At 40.0% G+C, this 25,311-nt stretch overlaps 1 protein-coding gene across 1 annotated transcript in view; it reads right to left on the minus strand.

Annotated features, from left to right (window-relative positions):
• RELN (reelin) overlaps positions 1-25,311 on the minus strand; it is a 282,373-nt gene that overhangs the window by 26,836 nt on the left and 230,226 nt on the right. The window contains exons 36-48 of the mRNA XM_062632047.1: positions 25,047-25,224; positions 23,518-23,602; positions 20,722-20,904; positions 19,116-19,287; positions 18,931-19,033; positions 16,399-16,628; positions 13,424-13,644; positions 12,279-12,426; positions 8,680-8,938; positions 6,846-7,095; positions 4,658-4,826; positions 1,290-1,430; positions 27-204 (exon numbers count right to left, since the gene is read on the minus strand). Coding sequence (XP_062488031.1) covers positions 27-204; positions 1,290-1,430; positions 4,658-4,826; positions 6,846-7,095; positions 8,680-8,938; positions 12,279-12,426; positions 13,424-13,644; positions 16,399-16,628; positions 18,931-19,033; positions 19,116-19,287; positions 20,722-20,904; positions 23,518-23,602; positions 25,047-25,224 — 2,317 coding nt within the window. The remainder of the gene's footprint in view (positions 1-26; positions 205-1,289; positions 1,431-4,657; positions 4,827-6,845; positions 7,096-8,679; positions 8,939-12,278; positions 12,427-13,423; positions 13,645-16,398; positions 16,629-18,930; positions 19,034-19,115; positions 19,288-20,721; positions 20,905-23,517; positions 23,603-25,046; positions 25,225-25,311) is intronic.

Below are 25,311 nucleotides of genomic sequence, written 5' to 3' on the forward strand. Positions count from 1 at the left end.
AGCTGGCCCTGGTGCTGCGCACGCACCCCGCTGAAGTGAAGAGCCATCCCAGAGGCCACGGCCCCGCAGACTGTGCTCAGTTTGCCCCCATTCACTGTCAGCCAGTTCTGGTTCGATGGTGAGCGGTTGAAGTTATCTTTCAGCTGTGTCGGAAGGGGGGTCTCTGGCTCGTCGCAGTACAGCCCACCCCAGTGCTCATCACAGCTGCGGAGGAAAGCAAATGCAAGGTTCAGCTGGCAAAGGCTCTGCTCAGGGGTTTCATCAGTGCCATGTTATTCCACATTAAAGTGCCATCTTATTCCACACAGAATCTGTCTGTATCATTTCCTAGTGCACAACTGATGTACGGGGGTTTCAAACATCTGCCACTTTTTGTAGTTAATATGAAACAAAAATGACTTTAGGAAGGCCAGTATTTCGTATCATGCAAGCTGCTAATATAGAGTACACTCTCTATTACACTCCAGCACAGAGTAAAATCAGTAAAATACATTGTAATTGGATAAATAAACCTAAAAGAATGTGCCAAGCTCAAGAATGCCCTGCTAACATTAAATTTTAAGCAAGTTTCTGTAAAATTTCAGAGGATGGGTACTTTCCTGTTGTTTCTTTATATAGTGCCACACACCCCCCCCCCCCCCCCCTTTTTTTTTTTCTCCTCTGAAAAACCTTTTTATAATGTGTCAAGGATTGGGTAACAACATGGAAATGTGTTCTGGTACTGTGCAGATTTCATCAGGGAGATCATGTCTTGGTACTTCAGTGCTGTCAGGATAGAAGATAACACGATGTCTATTCTGCATCAGAATATATTTCTAGTGAGCACAGTTGCAGTGCAATTATACAACCATTCTCCCGTTTCTGTTGCTATTCATGGCTGGAAAAAAGCAATACATCCATCTGGAAGGTATTTCTCTGTTGCCAGACAGACAAATCTGGAGAGATCTGGCTGTTGTTTGTTAGCTTTGCAGGGATCTATATGGGCTGTTATACAGACGGTTTGAGGATCAAGGCAGTCTGCCTCTGCTGGCAAACCTTATCATGGAGCAGAGTCATCATACCATCAAGCCAATACCAGTCCCAAGGCAAAATTTGGCCTTGTGAAGAACTGGCACTTATACTTGGTGGACATATCCCAGCCTCAGCCCAGGTCCTCTGCACCCAGTGCCAGGATGAGGGCACAGGGACACAGCATGAAACTGCTCAGGAATAAGGATGATAAGTTCATTAAAATGACAGAGAAGTGGAATGCTGCAGCGCCGGGCAGAACAGGGACAAATGGCACTTACATGCAGTTGTCTTGTGTGCACTTCCCATGGCCGCTACACATGTCTATACAGCCATCTCCAATGTAGACATTATCGATTGCCCATGTTTGTTGCTTATCAAAAGGAGCAGGCTGGTGCCAGCGGAAACGAGTTGCTTGAGACCTTTGGGAGAGAAAGGAAACCGGATTGGTAATATATCTATCTAAGCTGATCTTCATTTTGACTGAAAGGAAATGTCAGTCTTGAGGCTAGACTGGTCCTGGAAGGTTTGCTTGATATCAGCACAACTCGGTGCTGATTCCTGCTTAGTTGTATGCTATGAGTGTGGAAAGTGAAAAAGGAATCTCCAGGGAGAGCAAAGCAAGTGGGCTGTGGTCTGTGCAATGGAGAAGAGAGTAGGAAAAAGGCAGAATGCCCGAAGGGAAGCTCAGACCAGTCATAACCACATTCCAGCACAAGTCCAAACATAAGGGGTAGATGGGAGCTGGATCAAGCCAGACTCACTCAAATCCTCCAACTTTCACTCTGAGCCTGACTTTTATTGCTTTAGTCCAAGTCAACAAACCAGTCAAAGTTTTCCTTTATGAATTCTCCCAAATGCAGTTACAAAAGAGCAGCTGTAGGGAGTGGGTTGGCTCCTTGGTAAGAAACCACCATTTATATATCTCGTAGGGGCAGGTGAGAGCACCCATTCAGGGCTTGATGTGTGACTCTGGCTTTGCATTTTTCTCCCTCCCCTCTATCAAGGGCTTGGCTGGAAATGTTAAGAAATGATCTATGCTGTGATACTGGCTCCTTTCAGTGAGTAATTCTCATTTGGATGATTAAACGGGGCTTAGCTTCCTATTCAAACACCTTTCTTTGATGTAGCTGTATGTGAGCTAAGATATTAGCTGTCAAGATGGGTAGCAAAAACCAGGACAAACCAGCCAGGGAACCCCAAACACCCATTCAGCTCATGCAGCAGCAGACACCTATATTTGAGTAGCTGTGAGCGGATGAATTCCTGTAAATTTTGAAGACCACCATTTTAAACTCCAGCTAAACCCCGTTCTGCTGTACAGCGCTAGATGGCAGCATTGAACTTTGTGTAGTCTCTTATTTTGAAACTCGGAGAGAAATTAGAATTATTGTTACCACTGAAACAAATAAGCAACAAAACGCCGCAAATTTATTCAGTTTAAAAATAGACATTTTATGATAAGGTCAATTTTATTCTATGAATTGTTTCTTTATAAAGATGGTACATGAGATGAATGAGTAACAAGTTTATTCAAAGAGAAATGTATGGCTGTGCTCACCAAATAGCATAAACTGAGGAAATCTTTAAGGAATAAAGACAAGAACCTATATCTCACTGTGACTGCTTTTGGTTTGGCACTTCGCTAACAATTTATTGAGCTGCTGCTCCTGGGAGAAGCTTTGTATTTCCATTTGCATTTTAAAATCAGCTCTGAGACTGAATAAAAACTAACTGCTCATTGCCTTCTGCAGGCCATAGGTTAGATAGCACTCTGGGGTACATGAGTCCTAAAAGGCTACATTAGGATAGGTGCTGTGCGCCAGACCAAGTTTTTGACCATGTAGCCTGCACGTCCCTAAAACATACAGGCAAGAACAACTGGAGACACACACCTGCTGTTACACAGCTTGAAATAATAAAGCAGCATAAAAATTGTATCACATTAGACTAAAGGGACTATTAGCGGCACTGTTCCTTATTCTAAAGCTTAATGTCTCCCTCGCTTGTGAGCTAAGGTTGTAATAACCTCTCTCATGCAATCCCTGTCTTCATATCTTTGGGAAATGGTTTTACTTGAACCAATGAATATAGTTATTGGACTGGAAAGATGAGCAATATTTGCCTCAGTAGGACATCAGACTTCTTCTTTTGACCTATACTGCTCAAAAACTTTTCAGTCTTAAAATCACAGTTATTCATAAAACCTAGTTTATCTTAGGTAGTAGGCTCCTTTCAGATCCTAACTAAATTGCTTTGGGACATCAACCCCAGACCTGATTTATCCCATTCAGCCTCTGAAAGCCCCTCCTGAACACAGATTTGCAGACTATATACAAGAACTGTTGGGGTAATGGATTTTGCAGACAATATTTAGTGAAGCAGTACAAAAGAGGAAGCAAAGGAGATCGATGCTGGGAACAAGTCCTGAAAAAGTACTATTACTTGAAGTAAAGCACTGCATCAAAGATGGGGAAGAGTCTAAATGCCCCAAATGATTAGTGATAAAACACGGACTTTTCCACTACTAGTTTCAAAGTGTGTGGTAACTGTATAAGCACTCTCAGTGTAATTGCTAAAAGTTTCCTAACTCATATATGCATTAGCTGGCATCTTTCATAACAACCTTCTCCAACAGGCATAGGTTCTGCCTGCACTGTGGCACTTCTGTGCCTGCAGATATCAGCGGGTATCAGCAGGCTCAGCAACAACAGCAAGGCTGTGGAGTCAAGCTGTGCTGAGAGCCTGACACCCATGCAACCTGTGTTTGCAAGTCTTTACTTTGGGCTAGCTCTGTGCTGGCTTTATCATGTATGACTGATCTAGTTGAAGATGTCCCTGCTCAATGCAGGGGTGTTAGTCTAGACGACCTTTGAAGGTCCCTTCCAACCCATACTATTCTATGATTCTGTGACTGCACAGGGGACAATCACAACTATCACTGTAAAACAACGTATTAGGAAGGAAACAAACTGGAAGGCTGAGCTACCCAGTTGACCCTAGATGGATCATTTTGACAAACAAAAGTCCAACAATCCAGAAGTTTTCAGGGCACTGTAGGAAACCGTATGGCAGCACTCCCAGTAGCACTGTCAGTCCCAAACAGCTCCTCTCACTACAACTTCCCAACAAATCCCACAAATTTTCTCCCCTCAGAGATAAAAGAATGTAGGCAAAGGAAGAAGAGGTGAAAATGAGGCTGAGGGATACACAAAGGATGCAAGGAAGGTGCAGAAAAACAAGAAATCTGAAATGCAGCAAGAAATGCTGCGTTTAAAACATCAGCTCATAGGCAGCAACAGCAGCACATGGTGCAGTGGGGATTGAGCCAGTCCAATTAGCCACCAAAATGACCAGAATTCAGTGAGGATAATGATAACAAGGGAGTTTTTAGAAAGTTCCACCTGTCCCTGCCCAGGAACAGGTGGACAAGAATTTCCTATCTTTAAATAACTAAGAAAGGTAAATGCACATAATAACTTTGCAATTTTTATGCAAAGCAGGATGGGGCTTCATTTACTTATTTATTGCTATACATATGGACCAAACAAAAATGGCAAGGTACAATTATTTCAATGCTATAATGCATCATGCATCAATACATAGTTATGCATTTAGATTTATTCTGTAGAAAACCAGAGGGAAATACCTAGTATAGGGTGGCAGAGGCAAAGTAACCCGGGTCCACTTGTTGAAAGTGTCTGAAATGAGAATCCGCTGGAGATGGTACTTGTTGCATTCCACATTAGTGGGAAGACAGTCCCTCAAAATTGGGTGCCAGCTCAGCCCAAGGTCCACTGAATATTCCAGTTCAATAGCTAGGGATAGAAAAGTGGTTAGTTACTTAATTTAGAAACTTAAACCAATAGGTCTACAATAAACTGGTAATCCCAGAAAGCATTGATCACAAGTCTACACTGACAAAATAACCACTCAAAACATTTCAGACCGCTGTATAAAAAAGGTCTGAAGCTCCCTCCTTTGGTGGCAGTGCTGGAAGGTATATTACATGTTGCTGAGCAGGTATACCTCCACATCTACCAACTAACTCAGGGACCACAAGCGCAAAGATGAAGTAATCTGTTAAATCACCAGGATTATGTCAAGCTGCAGTGTGCAAGAAAGTGATGTAACAGCATCATGACCAGCAACTTGTTTTGTTTTCCAGGCTGAAGGATGAGATTCAGCTGGATGTAATCATAGTGTGAGCCAGAGCAACACTCAAATTCAAACTTTTGGCTCTGTCACAAGATGGTTTAGTCACTCTTCCACCCCCCTCCAAACCAGCTCATTTCATTATCCAGCATAAACAATTTTAAATTGAGTTTGTTAGTCAGTAAGCTTGTTTTTCATTCAAACACAGTCTAGCCACATTAAACTAATGTATTCATTTCTCAGCAAAACCCAGCAATTTCATCGTTTTGATGTTTATAGCTTATAAACTTTAATCATGAAAAATATAGGTTAGTCAAGCTCACTAGATACTTTAAGTTAAACTTTTATGCAGCCATTAAAAAGTAAATAAGAATGGGAGCAGAACTGTAACTTGAAGTAAATGTTCCAGCTGCCAGGCATTCTGGCATGGAGCATGACTGCAGTGACAGAGGTGATAAATCTGCCATCCTTTTGATTATTACAGACCCATTTCTTCTACCTTTATGCACAGAGAATGATCATTAATCACCCAATCAGTCCTACTTGATGTCTAAGCTCGTAAGACAGTGGATACAAACAAGGGTGAGTTTTTAGTGTTAAATCTCTGTCACCAAAATGAAATGCTTTGCTCATTGTGGCTGGAAGCATGATTAGGTAGTATCCTGCCTAATTTAATACTAAGTTAAGATAATGGTAAGTGTACTAGACAATGAAGCAAAAAAAGAAGGAACTGTTTCTGTGCCAGTACATAGCTAAGCTGCCAAAACACTCTTCAACTCGGCAGAGATGATCTTAGGATCAACCCAGTGAATTAACACATGCTACATGATGCAACATATTGTATTGTCTTCTTCACAAAAAAAATCTATACCCCAAACCCCTATGCTAAGAGAATGTAATTTTAGATGTACAAACAAGCATTCAAAAGCTAGGAAGAGCTATTTTTTGTGCATCTTAAAATTCACACAATGAACCATTTTTCAATTTCCATGTGATGTGTATTGAATGCAGAGCATGTTTTTATTTATATGTGTATATGTATGGGCAGATATAAAAGCATGCTCTGCACTCATATGGTAAAAAAAAGTATGTAATTAAAAATTGCATAATTACATGTATATGTATATGTACACGTGTATGTGCATATATCTGTGCACACATTCATACATGCATACATACATATATATACACACATGTATTTATTATTTCATGTGCACCATACAAATTTTTGCAGTTGATGCTGACTTAGCATGTGGATTTTTTAATCATACAGGTGCAAGTGATGTCAGAACTGAGACTTACTTCACTGGAAATGCAAAACCACAAAGCAAGAAACACATGCTAGAAATGCTCAGCTGCTCATCATTAGAACAAGGAGATCACCCCAAGCAGTGGATATCATGTACTGGTAAATGGATTTGAGTAAGACAGCTATTAGTCTTTTTCTTAAATGAATTGAACTGCAAGTACTTGGAGGAAAGTTTAGTTTATCTTAGGCTTCAGACACCTAGAATAAAATAGCTGATAACTCCAATTCCTAACAGAAACATGCAGCTTTCTTTTGTTTCTCAGTTTACATTACAATACATAATGGGACTGATGAATAATGGAACCAGAAAACAAGTGAACTTTTCTCTACAGTAGAGGATGAGGAAGGGCAGGAATTGCTAAGAAGTCATTACCATAACAGGAGTCCGTGACAGAGCAGGATGCAGCAAAATCTATTTGCAAGAAAGAGTCTTCATTCACAACGATGTCAGTGGTGACAACATAGCGAGTGCTAGCTTTCTCAATGAACACTAGAGCATCCCCAGTAGAGCCGCAGACTGGCATCTTTGTTCCACCAGGATGGAGCAGCCACTTCCTACTATCCAGTGTGGTGAAATCATCTTCTAACACTGTGTTACCTGAGATGTTTCCTCCAATAAGAATCTGAAACATTAGGAAAGGAATTGTTTTTGAAAAGATAAAATGTCTAGAAGTCTTCACAAACATACATGTGACATAGCATCCTGGAGAAGGAGAAGATTTACTGATCTATGCATATATATTCTCCTGGACCCAAATGGACAAATTTACTTTGTAAAGAGCTTAGATTATGAGGAAGGGGAATATCTTTTTCCTGTAAAAGGGTTCTAAAGAAATCTGCTTAGCTATACAAATGTTAAGTTCAGGGAGGCGAACTCAATCCTGGACGAAGTAAAACTGCTCACAAAAATAGATGTTGGTAGGAGTAAAGTTACAGTGTCATTTTCCCTCCTGTCTGTTCAGCTGTACTATAATCTGGCACACTACTCTCTGATTGCATCTACTGATAGAATTGGGGAAATAGTCCCTGATTTACCATTGACTGTAAGACATCAGCGTTTAACTATTCAACAGCAACCAACATAGAATTAATTTTCCTTTGTTACTCTAAATTCAGTTTCTGATTGTTCCAAATTGTATAACTACATTCAACGAAGATACAGGAATGAAAGAGGTAAATTTTCTCATTTTTAAATGGAGGGACAGAAAGTAAAATTTTCATATAATCACAGAATAGTTAGGGCTGGAAAGGACCTTAAAATCATCAAGTTCCAACCTGCCTGCCATGGGCAGGGACACCTCGCACTAAACCGTGACACCCAAGGCTCTGTACCACCTGGCCTTGAACACAGCCAGGGATGGAGCATTCACAACTTCCTTGGGCAACCCATTCCAGTGCCTCACCACCTTCACAGTAAGGAACTTCTTCCTTATATCTAACCTGAACTTCTCCTGTTTAAGTTTTAACCTGTTACCCCTTGTCCTATCACTACAGTCCCTAATGAAGAGTAACCACATTGTAACCACATCATTAAACATGGCTGGAGTTTGGTTTCTGGGTTTCTCCTAAGGACATGAACTAATTCCTTTAAAGTATTAATGCATAAATATTTAAGCAAGCTGAACTTGGGCAGCCCAATAACACTACTTAGAGCATAATCACTTTAGTAGGGTTTCTTGAGAGTTATAGCAAGTCACACAAGCAATATAATAATCTTTATAGAAGTAAGTCCTGAATACAAAACAAAATTTTGGTTTAAAAATTAGAAGATGGATATTGACTGTCATTTTTCCATAGGTTTTCCTATTACATTCTACCAAGCCAATTATATGTTTGGATAGATTTTAAGTGAAGGTTTTTGAACTCAGGCTTGCATGTTGCATAGTAAAGCCTTCTGCAACGTGAACCAGGGGCTCTACCAGTGTATAAAAGACTTTCGTAGCTCCAAAAGGCTAGGAAAATTTTTCATACATGTTCAGGCATGTTCAGAACCCCGCATGGAAACCGTGTATTAAAAACCAAGATTAGCAAACAGCAATCGTGTGCTACTATTTTGCTAGATTATTATATACTTCTGAAGTATCTTTATGCAAAGCAGTTTTGCTTGGCGCAGTGAGATGACATATGCCAACCAAAGGGAAAAAGTAAGACTGAGAACAGTCTAAAGTTGCTTATAAAACCCCCAAAGAACCCAGAGGATTCCTTACCTGGTCGATTACCCAGGGACTGTAAAAATGCCCGTTCTCGGATGGTTGCCACCAGCGAAGCCGAGTGGAGCTGGAACGGGCCTTCGAGGGAATTTCCAGGGCAATGTATCGTCCCACATTGCTGGAGTTACTGAAGAGGAACTCCTGGAGAAGGCTCCACGTGAGGCCCCCGTTGAGTGAATACTGCAGCAGCACAGGCTGGCTCCTGGGGTCTGGCACCCCCTTGCCACATCCCAGTCTCATGAAGAACTGCACAAATCTAACAGGGGGGAGCAATTACTGGAAGGATTTCTTTCCTGTAACACCCTACATAACCAACTAGAGACACCTGGAGTTTGTCTGTTGACATAGCCCTGTGATTTCTTGCCGTAAGAGTCAGCTTTAAGAGACCTTACGATTGCCTTTTCAAAGCCTCCCAGAATATAAGTGGGCAGGCAGGTGGGATGACAAAAATTTGTTTTGCCTGTGTGATGGTTTGCCAGGCAGAAGAGGCTGAGCAAAGCTTGACATTTATGTTTTGACCTTTTGTTTGCATAACAGATGCTGTTCCAAATATCTGGAACATAATCCTGGGTGAAATTTTTATCCCTGTAGCCCATGAGTGCAGATTTTAGTGGCAGAAAAATAACAGTGCCCTAAGTCGATCACATTTTGTTATGAATTCGCTGAAATGCTTAAATTCAAAACAAGCATCCCGGTTTTCCATTGGCATAAACTACGGGAAATCTGGACAGGAGAACAAAGCAACATTCATTTTCAGGGATCATTTTGTCCATTTACTCAGCCTGGGAAATTTGTCTAAATCACACCACTTAGATGTGCCGGCTTCCCTGAAGCCAGCCCAAGCCACCCAGGGACACCAGTGCTTTCATCCCCTATTTAATTGGCTTCTCCAAAGCAGCACAATAGACTTGTATCAAACTGTGAAATTCTTCCTGTTAGCTGATGCTCATAAATAGCTCTACTCTGCATTTGGAGTGGAGGGAACCACTGCTGTAATGATATTTACCTATCGGACTCGCAGGGATATTACAAGTATTCATGTTTGCACAGCTTTTGCACAGCATTAGAGTGTTGTATCTGTTCTAATTATTATGGCATTATTGCTGCATGGCTCATGGTTAAATGAAACGGCGCAGAAGTTTTGTATCAGAAGTCTTGCTCTGGTTTGATCTGCAGGTAGATCCACTGGGACTGGAGGCTGCGGAGATCCTGGGCAGACAAAGCTTCAATAAAGCACCAGATCCGCAAGTCAATTAATTCTAGTCCTCACTGCGACTCGTTGTTTCTCTTGCTACTATATATAACTTCTTTTGCTATAGATTGTATCTGCCTCCGTGTCCCAGACATGACATACTGCTTGTGCTGTAAAGGAGCACTGGGGACCCTCATGCATCAACATATCAACTGTAATGGATTGGATTCACTGCTGGTGAGTCTTTGTGCCTTCTCAGATTTACTCCAACATTTGCCACACAATTCAAAAGAAATAAACCCAGGTGACCTTGTCTCTGTTGAATCTGCTCTATGTGGATTGCTCTTCTTTTATCTGAAATTTTACTCATATAGTAATAACCACCTCAAATATAGGTAATGTCTAGCAGATAAAAAAGATATATTAAAATATCCCTCTTCTCATTCCACATATATTTTGCAAAGGCTCTGCCTATTTTGAAATGGAAAAGCAGAGTTTTCTTGCAGATCTAGTAACACTAAAATATGTGGATATTCTTCTACTAATTCAGAATTGAGAAAGATCTGATCAGTTGTGATACTTAAATATTCTCTCCTTACTTATATTTCATGCTGTGCAGTTCCAGTTACTGGTGTGTGATGGTGATATACTGTCCCTTATATTGAATGTTTTAAAATACAGATTTAATGTGACGGCAGTGGATAGCGGATTGCAGAACCCACTCGGTTTCCATCCCCTGGTGCCAAGATGGCTTGCAGTGCTAACAGACACCACTGCTCACCTGTGTACTTCAGAGGATTTCCTCATGGGAAAAGGGGAAGTTTTAATGTGACTACTGAGTCTAGTACCTTTAAAAATATCTATCAGGAATGCTGGTTCTCGTCATTCCTGGCATAAACTCAAACCCTTTGCCAAGTTCTGTGCAGAACTCAGCACATCTGTGTCATAGCCAGATCTGTTGCGCTTTGCAGGTGGCCAATAGAATCAGCCTGGAAATTAAGAAAATCCCACTGCAATTACTTAGGTTGCTGAAGAGCTATTGCAGTCTGCCTTGCTCTTCAGAGAGCATAGAGTTATTTGTTGATAACTGTTGTTTTTCATAAGCATTAACAAGAAATTAAATGCATTGCTTTGTTTGCCTTTTACTCAGGCAGAAGCTATTTATCTCCATATAACACCTTGAGGTCAATGTATGCAAATCCAGCTACAGACTATCACAGAGAAGAGATAAATGATGGTTCTTTGAACACAAGCAATAAGGAAAACATGCCATTTAGTCTAATGGAGCAACTTACAAGACCTCTTGCGTCTTTTATTAAACAATCTTTTAATTTTATATTGGTCTAGGAAATCAAAACAGTGCAGAGAATTGATGTTTGTGTTTACCAAGTCCTGAAAAAAGTTTGCTGTGAGGAATCTTACAAATTACAGGGATCTTTAATATTACACTTCACTGAGGCTTAGCTAACTGCTGATCTAAAAAAATATAATGGTTAGAAATTAGGCACCTTTATTGACTATAACGCTCCGCAATCATTTAAAGCTTCAGTGCTAATGAAGACAAGTCAAAAAGAGATAAAGTGCCTGTTAAAGTGTTTCTCACAGAACATTGGAGAGGAGTAGGGTGTTTATAAAACATCAGTGGAAAAAAGTCCTGGAGAAAACGCATCTCTCCAAAGTAATAATACAATGATATAAGCTAAGACACTGAATACTTGGAAAACAATGCCGATTAGTTAGCATGCATGCAATTAAGATGTGGTTTAATTTATATAAGTAGATTTTTTTTCATCCGGCTTGCTTAGCATGTCTCACTCATCAAATATCTACTCTGCAGGCTGTAATGATAGAACATAATCTCTAAATACACTAAAAATATTTGGTTTTCAATTGCTGTGCTCAGTGTAGCTGGTGACAGCTTGATGGGAATTTCTCAGTGAATTATTGGAAACAAATGTGCACAACAAGGGGAAAGTAAGCTTCAGAAATTAAAGAATTATGAGATGATGAATTAAAGAGCTATACTGGCAGCAGAATCTCCTGTTTCAGCAATGGCTCGTAATATACCAAACTGCAAGACAAGCAGAGCGTGTGACATGCAATCGATTTCTCATGTTACGCATTTAAGAAATAAACACTTGCACAAGCTACTGAAGGCGTGGCATTGGATCTTGGAGTTCTTCTTCTTATTCAAGGGAAAAAGTAATACTTAAATGGTTAATCCCATTAAAGTTCAAGTTAGATTTAATTTAAAATAGTACCAGTGGTTAAAATTCAATATTTGCTACAGCAAGGACCACAGAATATATCAGCTTGCCTTGACCACAGTAGGGTCACATATGAATTGCTCTTCAGTATATTATTTCTTAAGGGAAATCCTGAAAGAACTTTGAAATTGTGTTACCTGGCTTGTGACAAATCTAGGTCTCGAGTCATCAGCATACGTAAACCTTCTTCATTGAAGAAAAGGTTGTTTCCTCCAGACATGATACCACATTTCCTTGATGTCTTTCCACCACTCACAAGCAGGAATCTATCTGACTCCAGCTGACCTGAATACACAGTGAATACATATTTATGATTTACTCTAAATGTGCCTTCTGCAAGAGTACTATTTCCAGAGGATGAGAGCTAAATTAACATCACACACAGAGTGAAGAAACACCCAGTATTTGCGATTCAATGCATCCTAGAAAACTGCCATGAGTCAAAACAAACAAACCCAGAAGAATGAAATCTGGGATCTTATTCTCCAGTTACGCACAAGAGTTTCTACTTTTCTTCATTTTTCTTAAGACACCAGCGAAGTACTCAGGTCTATAAAGAAACTTTGGGTACCACGTGGTAGCACTCAAGCAAGGGCTGGCAAAAATTAAAATGAACAGCAGCACCTATGAAGGGATGAGTTTGATTCACAGATGTTGCTTTATTCAAAATGTGCTCTTCTTGCCATGCTTTCCGGCAAGGGAAACCTCAGGGTGGTTTTAGAGCTGTGGACATAGATGCTGTGTGTGCCCCGGCAAGCATGAGACTTTGAGTTGCCTCCTGCCTACACTTCTTTAGGGTCTGCCATGCCTTCTGAGGAGTGGCCCTCACCACTGAGACACACACTCTGCCCTAAAACCATATTTGTCATATTAAGGCCACTTATACTTCCCATGTGAGAAATAAGACAACCTTAAAGCCCTCCACTGTTTGCTTCACTTGCATTCTGTCTGTACTGAAGTCAAACTACCATCATTTTCCTCTGAAATTATTTTCTACATGTAGAGTTTCAGGAAATTCTACGTCAGTGAATATCTTGTATTCCACAGCATTTGCAGCTTCACCAAGAGTCGGACACTCCAAAACAGACAGTGATAGCCATGAGATATTCACAAACTGTGCTTGAGAATGAGGCCTGAATTGCTTGGTTCATGGGAATACCTCCACAGCATAAATTATATTCAGAACCATGCAGGGGCGAGGAAGACTTCACTGTTTTATCCCTTGAGCCATGGATTCCACTATGGACAGGTAGAATTCAAACTCCTCCCAAAAAAATGATACCTTCAAAATCATCCTTAAGGAAGTCAGCATTCTTGGTACTTATTTTGCAGGTTGGCCCAGAGTAGCCAGGGTCACAGATGCACTTTGTGCCATTGATACAGCTGCCGTGCCCACTGCACATCTCCTCGCACTGCGGGCCGATGTACACGTTGTCAATGGCCCATGTCACTGGCTGGGATCCAGCAGGGTAAAATCCTTGGTACCATCTGAACCTTGCCAACCTGAAAAGGCATAAAGGGTATGTACTTTAAATAACAGTTCCACCTTTTTTTGTACTTCCTACATAAACCGTACTATGCATATATGTGGTATTCTTTTTGTTGAAAATGGTTTGACAAATTGCTTAATTCTGGAAACTGACTGCTATATCAAATTCCTTCAGCACCTCATGCATCTTTATAGTGATATTCAACCCAAGTACTGACAGCAATAAGAATAACATCATTCATTAGCTGTAATATCAGAACTGAATGACTGACTTGAAAATGGGATTCCAATCTAACCACTCTTCTCTGTTCTGTTCACAGGGAGGATGAATGGATGTGGTCTGAAGGATTCCCTTCTGTTTGGTGTACAGTGTCTTGGGCAGACTGAGCCACTTTCACCCTCTCCTGGAGAGTGAAATCCTACATGCTGCCACCCTCTCTGCAGTGAGACCACACAGTGGAGCTGGGATGGGTGGATCTCACCCTCAGTTACATGGAAAGAAAATGTTACCTCCCCTGTCACCAGGTATTCAGCTTACTGTTGGGTAGCTTAATCTTAAAGCAGTCTGGTATTGCAAGTTGTTAATTTAAACTATGTTCTCCTTTGGGTGCTGTTCTGTCATTTTTAATTTGCCTTCTTAGTGTCAAAGCTGCATACAAAGGACTGACTGGGGAAGGAGGGAAAACAAACTGAGATGGGGAAAAACACTTGAGAGACTAATTTTATTCCCAATTGAGAAAATGCTTTGAAGGGGGAAGGAAACCAGTAGAGTGAGAAGGGAAAGACACTTAATTGCCTTCCATGTTTAATGTGTTGTTTTAGAGATATCTAAATGCAGCAGGTATTTATTGGCACAGGTAGCTGGTGAGTTTTTTCTCTTGGTTTGCTAAAAAGGAATTTTTATGAGGGGATTCAGGTGATAAGGGGTAGCTGATGGCTGGGAATGCTACTAAGAGTTTCAAGAAAGGTTCCCGAGAGCCAGAGTTCTGCTGGATGTAAAAAACATTGATTTTAGTGTGCCCTGAGGGGAAGGACTCAAGTGTGAGGCTGGAGGTGTTGTAACCTCCTTTTCAGAGGAGATCTCTGCCCCACAGGCTAGATTCATTCCACCCCAAGGCACGTCAGCTCCTTCCCTCAGGCTTCGGAAGGGTGAAACATGACTGAAGCAGAGAGTGAAACACTGGTCTCGCTGAAGTCAGTAGGGGTTTCTTTACTGACTCAACAGGCCCTGGGCTTTTCCTTCAGGACTTAACTGGAATACTTATTCTTAGTTACAGCTGCCTGCTGAGAACATGTATTAATTTGCAAAATAACATATGTGGTGGAAATAACTGAAAATGTCCTCATCTTCTTTTAAATATAACCAAAACTCTGGGGATGAAAAGGGGGAGCGGTTTTTTAGAATTACATAAGCAGTCAGGTTTGGATTTTCTTTTTTTCTTATTATTCCAGTGAAATTTGGTAGAGAAAATCCCTCTTCATCCCTCTGGCCCAACAATTTCATGGCACTGAATGCCTGATGGAAGCGGCTCCTTGCTGCTGGGTTTGGCTGGCTATCAGCAATTAGCTTCTGGCCTGGTGCGTTGGGAAAGAAATTGGAGGGAAGGCAAGCAAACAGGACAGAAACACTCAGGAACAGAGGACTAAATCAAAACACTTGGAAGGTTTAAATGAGTTAGAAATCTGCATTGGCAAAATTTTCTTTCGAAGGGATGCATTAGTGGTTGTGTAAAGGGTCAAATAGCTGTTTTGGAAAAAAACAGGAGGACAAATGGGCTGCTGCAAGAGATGGTGACCTATTCCATGCTTGAAATGATAACTGTCATAAACCAGAAGCTTCAAGTTTAAAATTTAAACATCTCCTTAAATAATTAAACATTCAGGCTTTCCAAGTTTGGTTCTCATCTTTTGTATAGGTCTTTTCATACTTTCAGAGGCAGATAGGGGGGCCCTCATTTAGTGGAGGGCCCGTTGAACGCAGTGGTTTCATAAATACTCCATCTCTTAGTTGCATAGCTCATTTTCATTCTTATGTGCTACAGTTTAACCCTTAATGATATGATCTTCTACATAAACTGAGTTGATGCTAGCAGACAGTTTCCCCTGAAAAAAAAATCAGTACTGTTTTAAACTTTGAAAAGTTACGTATTATTATTATGCCTGCTAGCACATACTGGTTTTCTATACTACATATCTGTTAGCATCCAATCTGGTTTGTTCCAAACTTCCAGTTTCTAAGTGACTGCAGCAGTTAATTAGAATCAGAGAGATTTACAGCTGCAAGAAAACCTCGAATATTTAGATCAGTCCATTTCCTTACACTGAAGTAGAATCAGGTTTATAATAGCTCATATTTTACTGCATTTTATAATGACTCTCAAATTTCATGCAAGAATATTCATGATTAATTCAAATAGCTAATGCACTGCAGTAAGGAACATTCAAAACTCTTTAAGGACAGTCAATTTTGCATTAATTTTACCATGAAATACACTTCCATAAAAAAGTCACCAATCAGAAGATGTATGGATAAATAGGACATAATGTGTGGTTATTCTACATTAGCATTAGGCACAACGCATTTTTGGGAATCACCTGAACACTAACAACACTGAGGACAAAAAGGAGAGAAAAAACGTTCATCTGGTTTGCTCTGGTGCTGCAGGTCTTACGCACTGCTCTTGTGCTTGGGAGAACACTTTGGATGGAAAACAGAAATGAAAGCAAACCAACAAGCAGCTGGGCAGGAATAGGAGCTGGACACTTACCCACAGAGATGCAGCTTTCCGAAGTGAATGACCTCCCTTCTCCAGCCCTGCGTGGTGCCTGCGTAGTAAGTGCTACTTGTGTGATGCTCAGTGGAGCACAGGGAGCTGAGGTGGCTGCTACTGCTATAGCACAAGGGGAGCAGCAGGTGCCAGGTTGCCCCCAGGTCTCGTGAGAACTCCAGTTTCACCGGGTCAGCAGAGGAGCTATCAGTGGTGCAGCCGATATTGATCTGGGGGCCAAGACATGAAATGCAGAAGATGACACAAGGCAGGCTGTGGGGCTCCTAGACTTAGTCAGCCTCCCCCATTTGGTACAGTATTTATTTAGCCCAGGAAAACAGTGATTTGGGAACTCATTTAACAACTGGGATGATGCATTCAAGACATGCACATGAACATGAACTCTTGCGTACTGCCCTGCCTGTCCTTGGGCATATCGCCCTCTGGCACATCACAAAATGAATGTCATATGAGACTCCCAACTACTTCTATTAAGAGTAATCAATGCAATTAATTAGACAAAATCCCAAAGGAGAGCTGCTAACATTGCTGGAGCAAATGCATCAGCTCTTTCAGTCCTCTGGCAGGTATTGAAGTAATCACAGCACCAAAACAATGTGCATTTTTAAAACCAGAAATATTAAAACAAAATGTGCAAATGTAAACTTTTTGTTAAATTGCTGAGCTGCACTATGGTTGCCTTTTATGTCACACTTCCAAAAAAACCCCTCCTTGTGCCACATATCATTTCAATATGTTCTTCAGCTTTCCTACTGACTACACAGCACTAAAAGAGTTTTATAGCTGGATTGGATTTAGATTCAATGTCTCACCAAAACATAGCTTGGCAGGGTCAAATTCCTCAGGGTGTTCTTACAAGATTCCCAGTGTAAAGAACAATACAAAAGGTAGAAACCTTACACAACAACCATTCTACTACTGGGAAAAAAAAACACAAAATGATGTTTTGTACAGAATCTGAGACCTATTCATGCATGCATTCAGTGCAAATCAGTCTTTCACAGTGATATTAAGATGTTCATTTAGTTTCAAATTGCTTATATAAAAGAGGAATTAGTTCCCTTACAGGATGTCCCTGTTATGTAAAATAAGATGTAATATACATACCATGCAAGAAATAAAAGCCATTGCTGATGAAATACAAAGTCTGTACAAAAATTATGAAACATTTAGGGGTTTTACATATCTTTGTAGTAGAAAATCAGTGTGTTTCTAACACTCTTCTCTGTAATGAAAATCTATGTATTTCTAAAACCCAGTAATACTTAGAAGTGTGCATGAATGTTTTAGATGTATCCTACATCATATTTCCTTCATCACTCTTCAGCACACATGAATCTCACCAACCTGCAGTTGTCTAGAAGGGCTGTCTACTCATCTGGAAGCTTAGAGAGATGCTTAAACCGATATAGGCTTTGACTCTTGAGACATAGAGAGAAACTCTACTGCATTATGCATACTTCTTCATTTATACTAATGTTCTCAAAAAAGTGAGCTGAAAACAATGTTATTACCACATATGGAAGTAAGGATGCAGATTTTATGAGGTTAATGCTCTGAAGACTCACAAATATCTTAAAGTGACCTCAAACATTTTTGTTCTACAGGATGCAATCTATATTTTAAAACAAAAAGTGGTTTGCACTCAATAATTTATGAATTAGATGCATGACAAACTGAAGTGTGCAAGAGTACACAACTAAATGTAGTTTTCTTGGAAAACTCTTAGTATCATTCAGTACTTGTTCATAAACTGGTATCATTTCCAGTTTAATGCTACAGCATACTATGTCTTTGTTGAAACCAGCCTTGTAATTGCAGCATGGCAATTTACATGAAAGAATCTTTTACACTTTCTTAATGACAATATAATGACCTCTCTAAATTAATAAATACTAGGCAAAATGGTTAATCCTATCAGAAGCTGCCGTAGCCAATGCCCAGTTTGGATTTAGACAATGAACCAGAAGACTATGCATTGTCATTGAGGTACCTGTTTCCACTAACTATATGTGAAGCACAAAAAGTATGCTCCTTAGCTTTAGATAACTCCCTAAGATGGCGTGAATTCAGGTCATCATATCTAAAGAACAGCTTCCGCTAGAGCATCTATGAAAGGTGGAAGAAAAAGGAAGACAGAACCTTGGCTCTGAGAAAGTGCAGTTTAGCCATTGGGTAGGAAAAATGAATTTCTAGTGTCGCAGATGAAGTCCATAGCTCTCCAGTGGGTCAGGTCGTGGAAATGCTGCATACTTAAAATAATAGGCATGGTCAAAGTAGTAGTTTAGGCAAGAAAGTAGAAGACTTTGAGGCAGAATTTTCCCTCATCTCTGTGTTAAAAACCTTCATGATACACCCACATGAGAGAAAGTAACATTAAAGCAGTTAAGGTGAAATTATACAGGCTTTTCTACTTGGCAATCATAACAGCTGGACAAATACACCAAAGAGCAGAACCTGAAAGAACACAACTCTAAGCAAAAGGCAAAATAACTTTCTGAGAACAAGTACCTCAAATTGGATTATAGTGTTTTCATTTACACTCAGGTCCCTTGTTGTGATGGAGTGTTCCCCAACTTCATTTGAAACAAATACCATAGCCGAATCTTCTTCCCTGTAAGAAAAAGAAAGGAATACTTTAGATTCAGTTTATTACATTGTCACTTCTTTTTAATTTATTGCTGAGAGTTGCTTACGGAGCTCCTTTAGATGAATATGGGCAATAAAGCCCAATATTTCCACCAGGATAGAAAAACCAATTGTCCTCTTTGGGACCAAAGTCAAATGTATCCAAAAGGATCATGGGGTTCTTTAGGTTATTCCCGTCAATAATGAAGTCATCCATAATCCAGATTTCTTCTTTTTTGCCTACAAAGAAAAAGGGAACATTCCTATTAAGACCTACTACCACTACTATTAGAAGGCAGAACAGTAACCAGTATTTATGGATTACAAGGAGAAAAGGGTGGTAAAAGCATGGCTTCACTATTTTCATTTTCCATGAAAATGGACATGGAAGATGGAAAATTTTCATTTTCCATTAAAATAATTCCCATACTGCTCTGCAGCCTGATCCTACAGAATTAGCTTTTATTCCTCTAAAATTTGTAGAAGTCACATTAAAATGGAAGAGTGAAAAACCCGTGTTGAATGATTATCTCCTGTTTAAAGCACATTTACTTTTGAAACTCTATATCAATGTCTTCTTTCATTAAGAATCATCTAAAAGAGCAGCTGCTGTAGAGCCCAAGCAGTCTGAAAGGATGTTTTCATCCTATACATTTTTCCTCGCACTTAGCAGTTTGTGCTGGCTGGCAAGAGCTCTTTGAGAGAGAAGGAAACTCTAAGGGACCTTCTCTCCAATGGATTATGAATTCAAATATGTTGGAAAACTGGTGCTTTGAAACTGGAGAGGAAAGAATAGATTGCCAGATCTTTTGTGTAACAGTGTTTTTCATCTATCTAAAAGCCTTTGTGTTGATCAGAGAAAGTCAAAAGGCTTCTTTAAAATAAAATTCCTGCTAAAAGGTAGCCTCCACAAGAACAGTTTAGTCAAGTGTTTTAGGCAGAACCCATTAGAAGAATGAACTAGAACTAGATTCTTAGGACCAGATTTGAATTTGTTAGAGGTGTTCTAGGAATACATGACTGCTGTACCATTGTGTCTAAATGATCGCTGGGATTCTTTAGAGCCCTTACAGTCAGCTCCTGCCAAGATACGTGCTCAGAGTAACTGAGAGCAGAGGAGAGCTTTCTTCAGCTTAATCAGGAGGAATGAGCTGTGTTCCTCTTGTGGTTTTCTACAGTTCTTTACAATTTAATCAAAAGATTAACTGCTTACTACATACTGTTTCTAAATAGGTTTTTAATGCCTAGTTAATTCTGAGCAAGGTAGGCCCAGTTCCAGTTTACACTTGGGACACTTTTGTATAATTGGAGCATTCTGATGGGGCCTCAGTGTAAATGAGAATCAGGTCCATTAAAAATAATGAGAAGAACCTGAGTGAAGTTAACAATCAGTGTTGCTTGATCTCCCAGGCCCTCCAGGACCAAAGCTGATGGTAGTCTTCTGCATACAGTCAAGGCGTATTAGGTTAAGGTATGTTCACTTTAAAGCATACAGCAGCAGGAGTTCTAAGAACAGTAAACATAATCCTGTGTTTTTTTTTAGTTGAAGGAATTAAAATATAAGACAATATGAATTAAGGGTTTCTATTACTGTTGAGTTAAAAAATCTAGCCTCTTACAGATCCTGAGCTGTGCAAGTGTGGACCTGGAGTCCCATGGCCGTCTCTTCCTTACCGTTGTTGTAAGGTTGCCAGAGCCTGAACCTCGTTGCATTGCTTTGGGCTGCATAGGGCAGAGGAACATTAATAAAGAGGACATCTGTGGTCTGTGTGAAGTAAAACTCATCTATCAGGTGCCAAATGATGCCACCGTTGACAGAATATTGCAGCAGGATGGAATGAGACCTCTCGGGGGTGCCTGGAGCAGAAAGGACATGCATTTACATTCATTATAATACAGATTTAAAAATTACTGGCTCAAAAGCACTTCTTCAAGTGTAAGTACAATTGAGTTACTCTGACATCTATTAAAGTACAGACTTCCTCTAACAACAACTTAAGCTATTGAGATGTTGTATGTTTATTGTACATCATGTATTGTACATATATATATCTTCCTGTGCTTTCCCTTGTTTGTTCACAAAATAATAATGAACTAGAGGCTAAATCTACATTGCTGTTCATGATATGTATGGTCACAGTTAATTACTTATATGAGAACCTATCTCAGTGGAATAATTTTTTAAATTAGAACAAATCAGCTCCTACCACAGACATTTTTTTCAGAAATTCAATATTTATTTGCTTGTTTTTCTCAGGTAGCAGACATTTTCATCACCATCTGTAGCACCCACAGATAAAACAGTGCTGTCCTCACAAATTTATAATCTATGGCTCTGACTGCAGACACCACTATGAGCCTATTCATGCCCAGAAATCCTATAATTGACAGAAAGCACTGAGGATCTCAAGTAGGATGTCTTAACGATAACAACAGAGAGGTAATAATCTGTGCGTTAAACTGGGCCTAAAAATCAATGGTGGAACTGAAAGTAAAATTTTCATTTTCTGACTCCTAGTTCCTTCTTTTTTTACTTCAAACCTTAAAGAGTCAATAAAGGCTCTTTACAGCCCAAGCTATGAACAGACACTGATTAGAGCCCAGTACTCGCACTTGATGCTGGTTACCCTGTACAAGCTTAGTCCCCAGTGCGTGTCTGGCCTGTGCCTGACTTGCTCACCAGGAACATCAGTGTCTGAGTGACAGTATTCCTTAGCTGAGTTCTCACTCAGACAAATTTACACTCCCCATTCCCTTCATAGTGTGGCCCAGTGATGGCACATCCCCAGAAACTCAGTCTGAGGGCAGCAAAAGGACTAAGGGACAGTTTCTTCATCCTTGCCTCACTGTGTGCTACTGTGCAAATTTCTCACATGTTCTGCTCTTAAATTAACTAAATTTGCTGAAGCCAACATGCCTGATGTGCATGCTCCTGCTCCTCTCTGCTCCAGTACAGTGTCTCTCTTCAACCAGCATGTGTGGAACACAGCAGGGAGGAGACTTTTGCAGTCAGGAGCTGATTTCAGTTTATCTGTGGCAATTAACAGTAAACAACACATTGGTCTTACTGCTTAGAGATGAGAGATGTGCCCAGCTATATTAATTTGCATTCAATATTAGGGAGCTTGTTTGGACTAAGTCCTGGGTCCAGGCCTAGGGCTAGTATTTAATGAGAAAAGATTTCTCATGGAGTTTCACTGCTTTACCTCTTATGGGCCAAGTGTCAAAATCCAGCCTTGAGCCTTTGGCTATTCCTGCCTTTCAGAATGATACTTTTTAATCATCGTGTTTTTTGAATATTTTGGCAAGAATTATGTGTAGAAGTGTTTCCAAGGCATAACTTAATTTTTTGAAAAAAAAAAAAAAAGTCTTCACAAGATTTTACTTTTAAACATGAACTATTGGACTTATTACTGTTTTGGGGAATGTTATGGTTTTCAGTGTTATTATTTTCTCTCTTTTCCATAAAGTACTTAACAATGGTAACAGATAGCCAAATATATATGGTTAAATGTCAACTAAAGGGAATCAAACTTAATTCAGAAAGAGCTACCTTTTTACTTGCCATACCAAGATTTTGCTAAGAAGAAAGCGGCGGTTCAAAACTATTTTTATGCTGTCCTTTGGCAAATGATGAGTTAGTTAGGATCCAGCCCCAGAGTGCTGAGCTTCCTGCAAAAGCTATGGACATCTTCCACCAAAGGGAGAGGAGTTTTTGGATGTTGACACTTCAAACTGGACGTGCCAGTTCTACAAATAATGCTGGGAGAAACTTCTGAAATCACATGGGGATGACTCAAACCCTCACTCAAGTTAGTGCTTCTCCACTGTGTCACACCTGACGTGGGTAAAATTATTTTACAAAGCCAGAATGGCTTAGAGCAGGGGAAGACTGAATCATTGGTTTGAAAATACTTGTACTAGGGAAACTGTCTTGTTACACCAACGTGTAAAGTTGGCTTGCAAAGTCTGACTATCCTTCATATACAACCGAATAGAATTATGGCATTTTCATCATCTCTAAGATACCTAAGGAAGTCAAATGATAAAAGCTTTTAATGCAGTGGACTGAAGCTTGAAAAGGAAAACCCAGTAGCAGTTCCTCATCGGTCTCTGATTTACTTACGGCACTTTTATGACTTAAAAACCTGATAATTTTTTTTTTTTTTCCAACACTGTGTGAAATCCCTAAAAAATCTTGTGCTATTTTATTTCTCTTCTGCTCTAAGACTGTACTAGCTGTGCCATTTTTGACACCACCACAGTTTACTTTTTCCTTAGGAACTGCATAGATGATCATGTAGGCTGGTAGCAAGGTAGGGATAATGCAGAACCTCAAACAAGTTCCCATATTATCTGTCATAAACTGATGTTCAACACTGATGTTGAAAATGTAAATCCATATTCTTTTCTGTGATGCTACTACACATGAAGAAAGCAGAAGTGATAGGAAATCGGCAGTGATCTTACCTTTGGCAATAAATTTAAATGAAAACTGGATGTACACGGTATTAGTGCAATCTAGATCTCTTGAAACAAGCATTCGCAGTCCTTCCTGCAAGTACAGAAAATATAGAGTGAATCTCAGTTCCCATTATTGAAGAAGCTTACTATTATCTGGATGTTGTCCGTAACTGACTGCTGGTGGCAGTGAGAGAGGGAGAAATTTCTCCTAAGCAGAAAATAGGGACAGTGACAGCCTTGGCAATGTGAGCCATAGTAATGGAAAGAGCTAGATATGGGTGTGTGTCACCACCAGAGGCACACCTACACTGTAAGTTACAGACACAGGTACAGCTCATTCTGTTCATGCTCTGAACCATCAGGATGTGATCTGATCTGCAGGCCCTGACTTACTCAAATATTGAGTCCAAGCTAGTATACTTCTTTTTTTGGCAAATTGTATGGTAGCCAAGCACCTTCATTTCCAGGCAGGAAGACTCCTCCCTAAGAGCTCTTTTCTGTCCCTCAAAAAATATTTTGCACAAATGTCCTGTTATGGTGCAACCTCTTGACTTAGAGCAATAAAGAAAGGGAGCAGACAGGAAAACTCATAATGACCCTTAAAGCCCTGTCCATCTCTACAGGTGAGCTCAACATTGAGTGGATCCTGGGACAAGAGCCAGTCCCTGTTTTGCAGAGATCTGGCAAACCACCTCTCAGAGTTTGCCCCTTCCTCAGACCCATTCCCCCAGGGAATGACCTGCAGGAACAACCAATCCAGGTTTTAGACAATTCACATCCTGTGATTTGTGATTTAAATGATGATTTAAAAGAGGTTGAACTGGAGTCAATCTTTTGCAAAGAAATATTTCTAAAGAATTAATTTCTACACCAAACTTTATTAAACCTTCCTTTTTGGGAGCACATGAATTCACAGTGTCAAAGGAAGAGTCATGTGTGACCTTAAAATTTGTGTTCTTATGTGAACAGAAGTCTTTCTGTGATGTGTTTTGTTGAAGAACTGAGATCAGAAAATATTACATTTCCTGGCCTTTTTTAACCTGTAATTAACAAAAAATCCTGAAAGACCTAGAAAACTTCAAAATGATAGAATTAAGTAAAACACATGATAATTACTAATTACATAAACTTTGATTACATAGACTACAGAATAATTTGTATTATTTGAGATACTCAAAAGCCAGTCAGGGGATTTCAAGACACAAACCCAATCAATTGTGATGTGTACCATATATCCAAATCACTCACTTGGCCTCAGAAATCTCAGCCACAGAGTTTCATTCTTTTCCTTTGGTGGTTAAGGAGGAATTTATGCCATAAATAAAAGTAATGGCCAACAAACCCTTTTGTTCATAAAACCCAACTGTGACAAACGTGGTGCATATTTAGGGCAGGAAAAGATGAGAGAAATTAAAATGTCAAATTTGGGCCTGAAGACTCTGACATAAACATATGGGGGGCAACAACAAAAAAATTACTTTCTGTTTTAACTCTACTGGGTTTTATTCATGTTTTCAATGTAAGCAATCTCTGACCCCTTTAAAAATGAGAGCTGTTCCAGACTTGATGGTGTCACCATTCAGGTTTCCCCTCTCAGCACCGTAGACCTCAGGCCAAAGGTCTGGATGCAAGTTACCATTGAAATCATCCTTCAGGACAGACGGCAGAGGAATGACAGGGACACAGTACGGACCACCAAAGCCTCTGTCACACCTAGCAACAAATCGGGAGGAAAAGGTGTTATCCATCTGGCCTAGATAAAACAACATCTTTTCTATGAAGCAAGTTAAGGAGGCTGCT

Source organism: Pezoporus occidentalis, unplaced genomic scaffold (assembly GCF_034315485.1).
Source record: "Pezoporus occidentalis ecotype Australia unplaced genomic scaffold, CSIRO_AGI_Poc_V1 ctg38, whole genome shotgun sequence".
Lineage (NCBI taxonomy): Eukaryota > Metazoa > Chordata > Aves > Psittaciformes > Psittacidae > Pezoporus > Pezoporus occidentalis.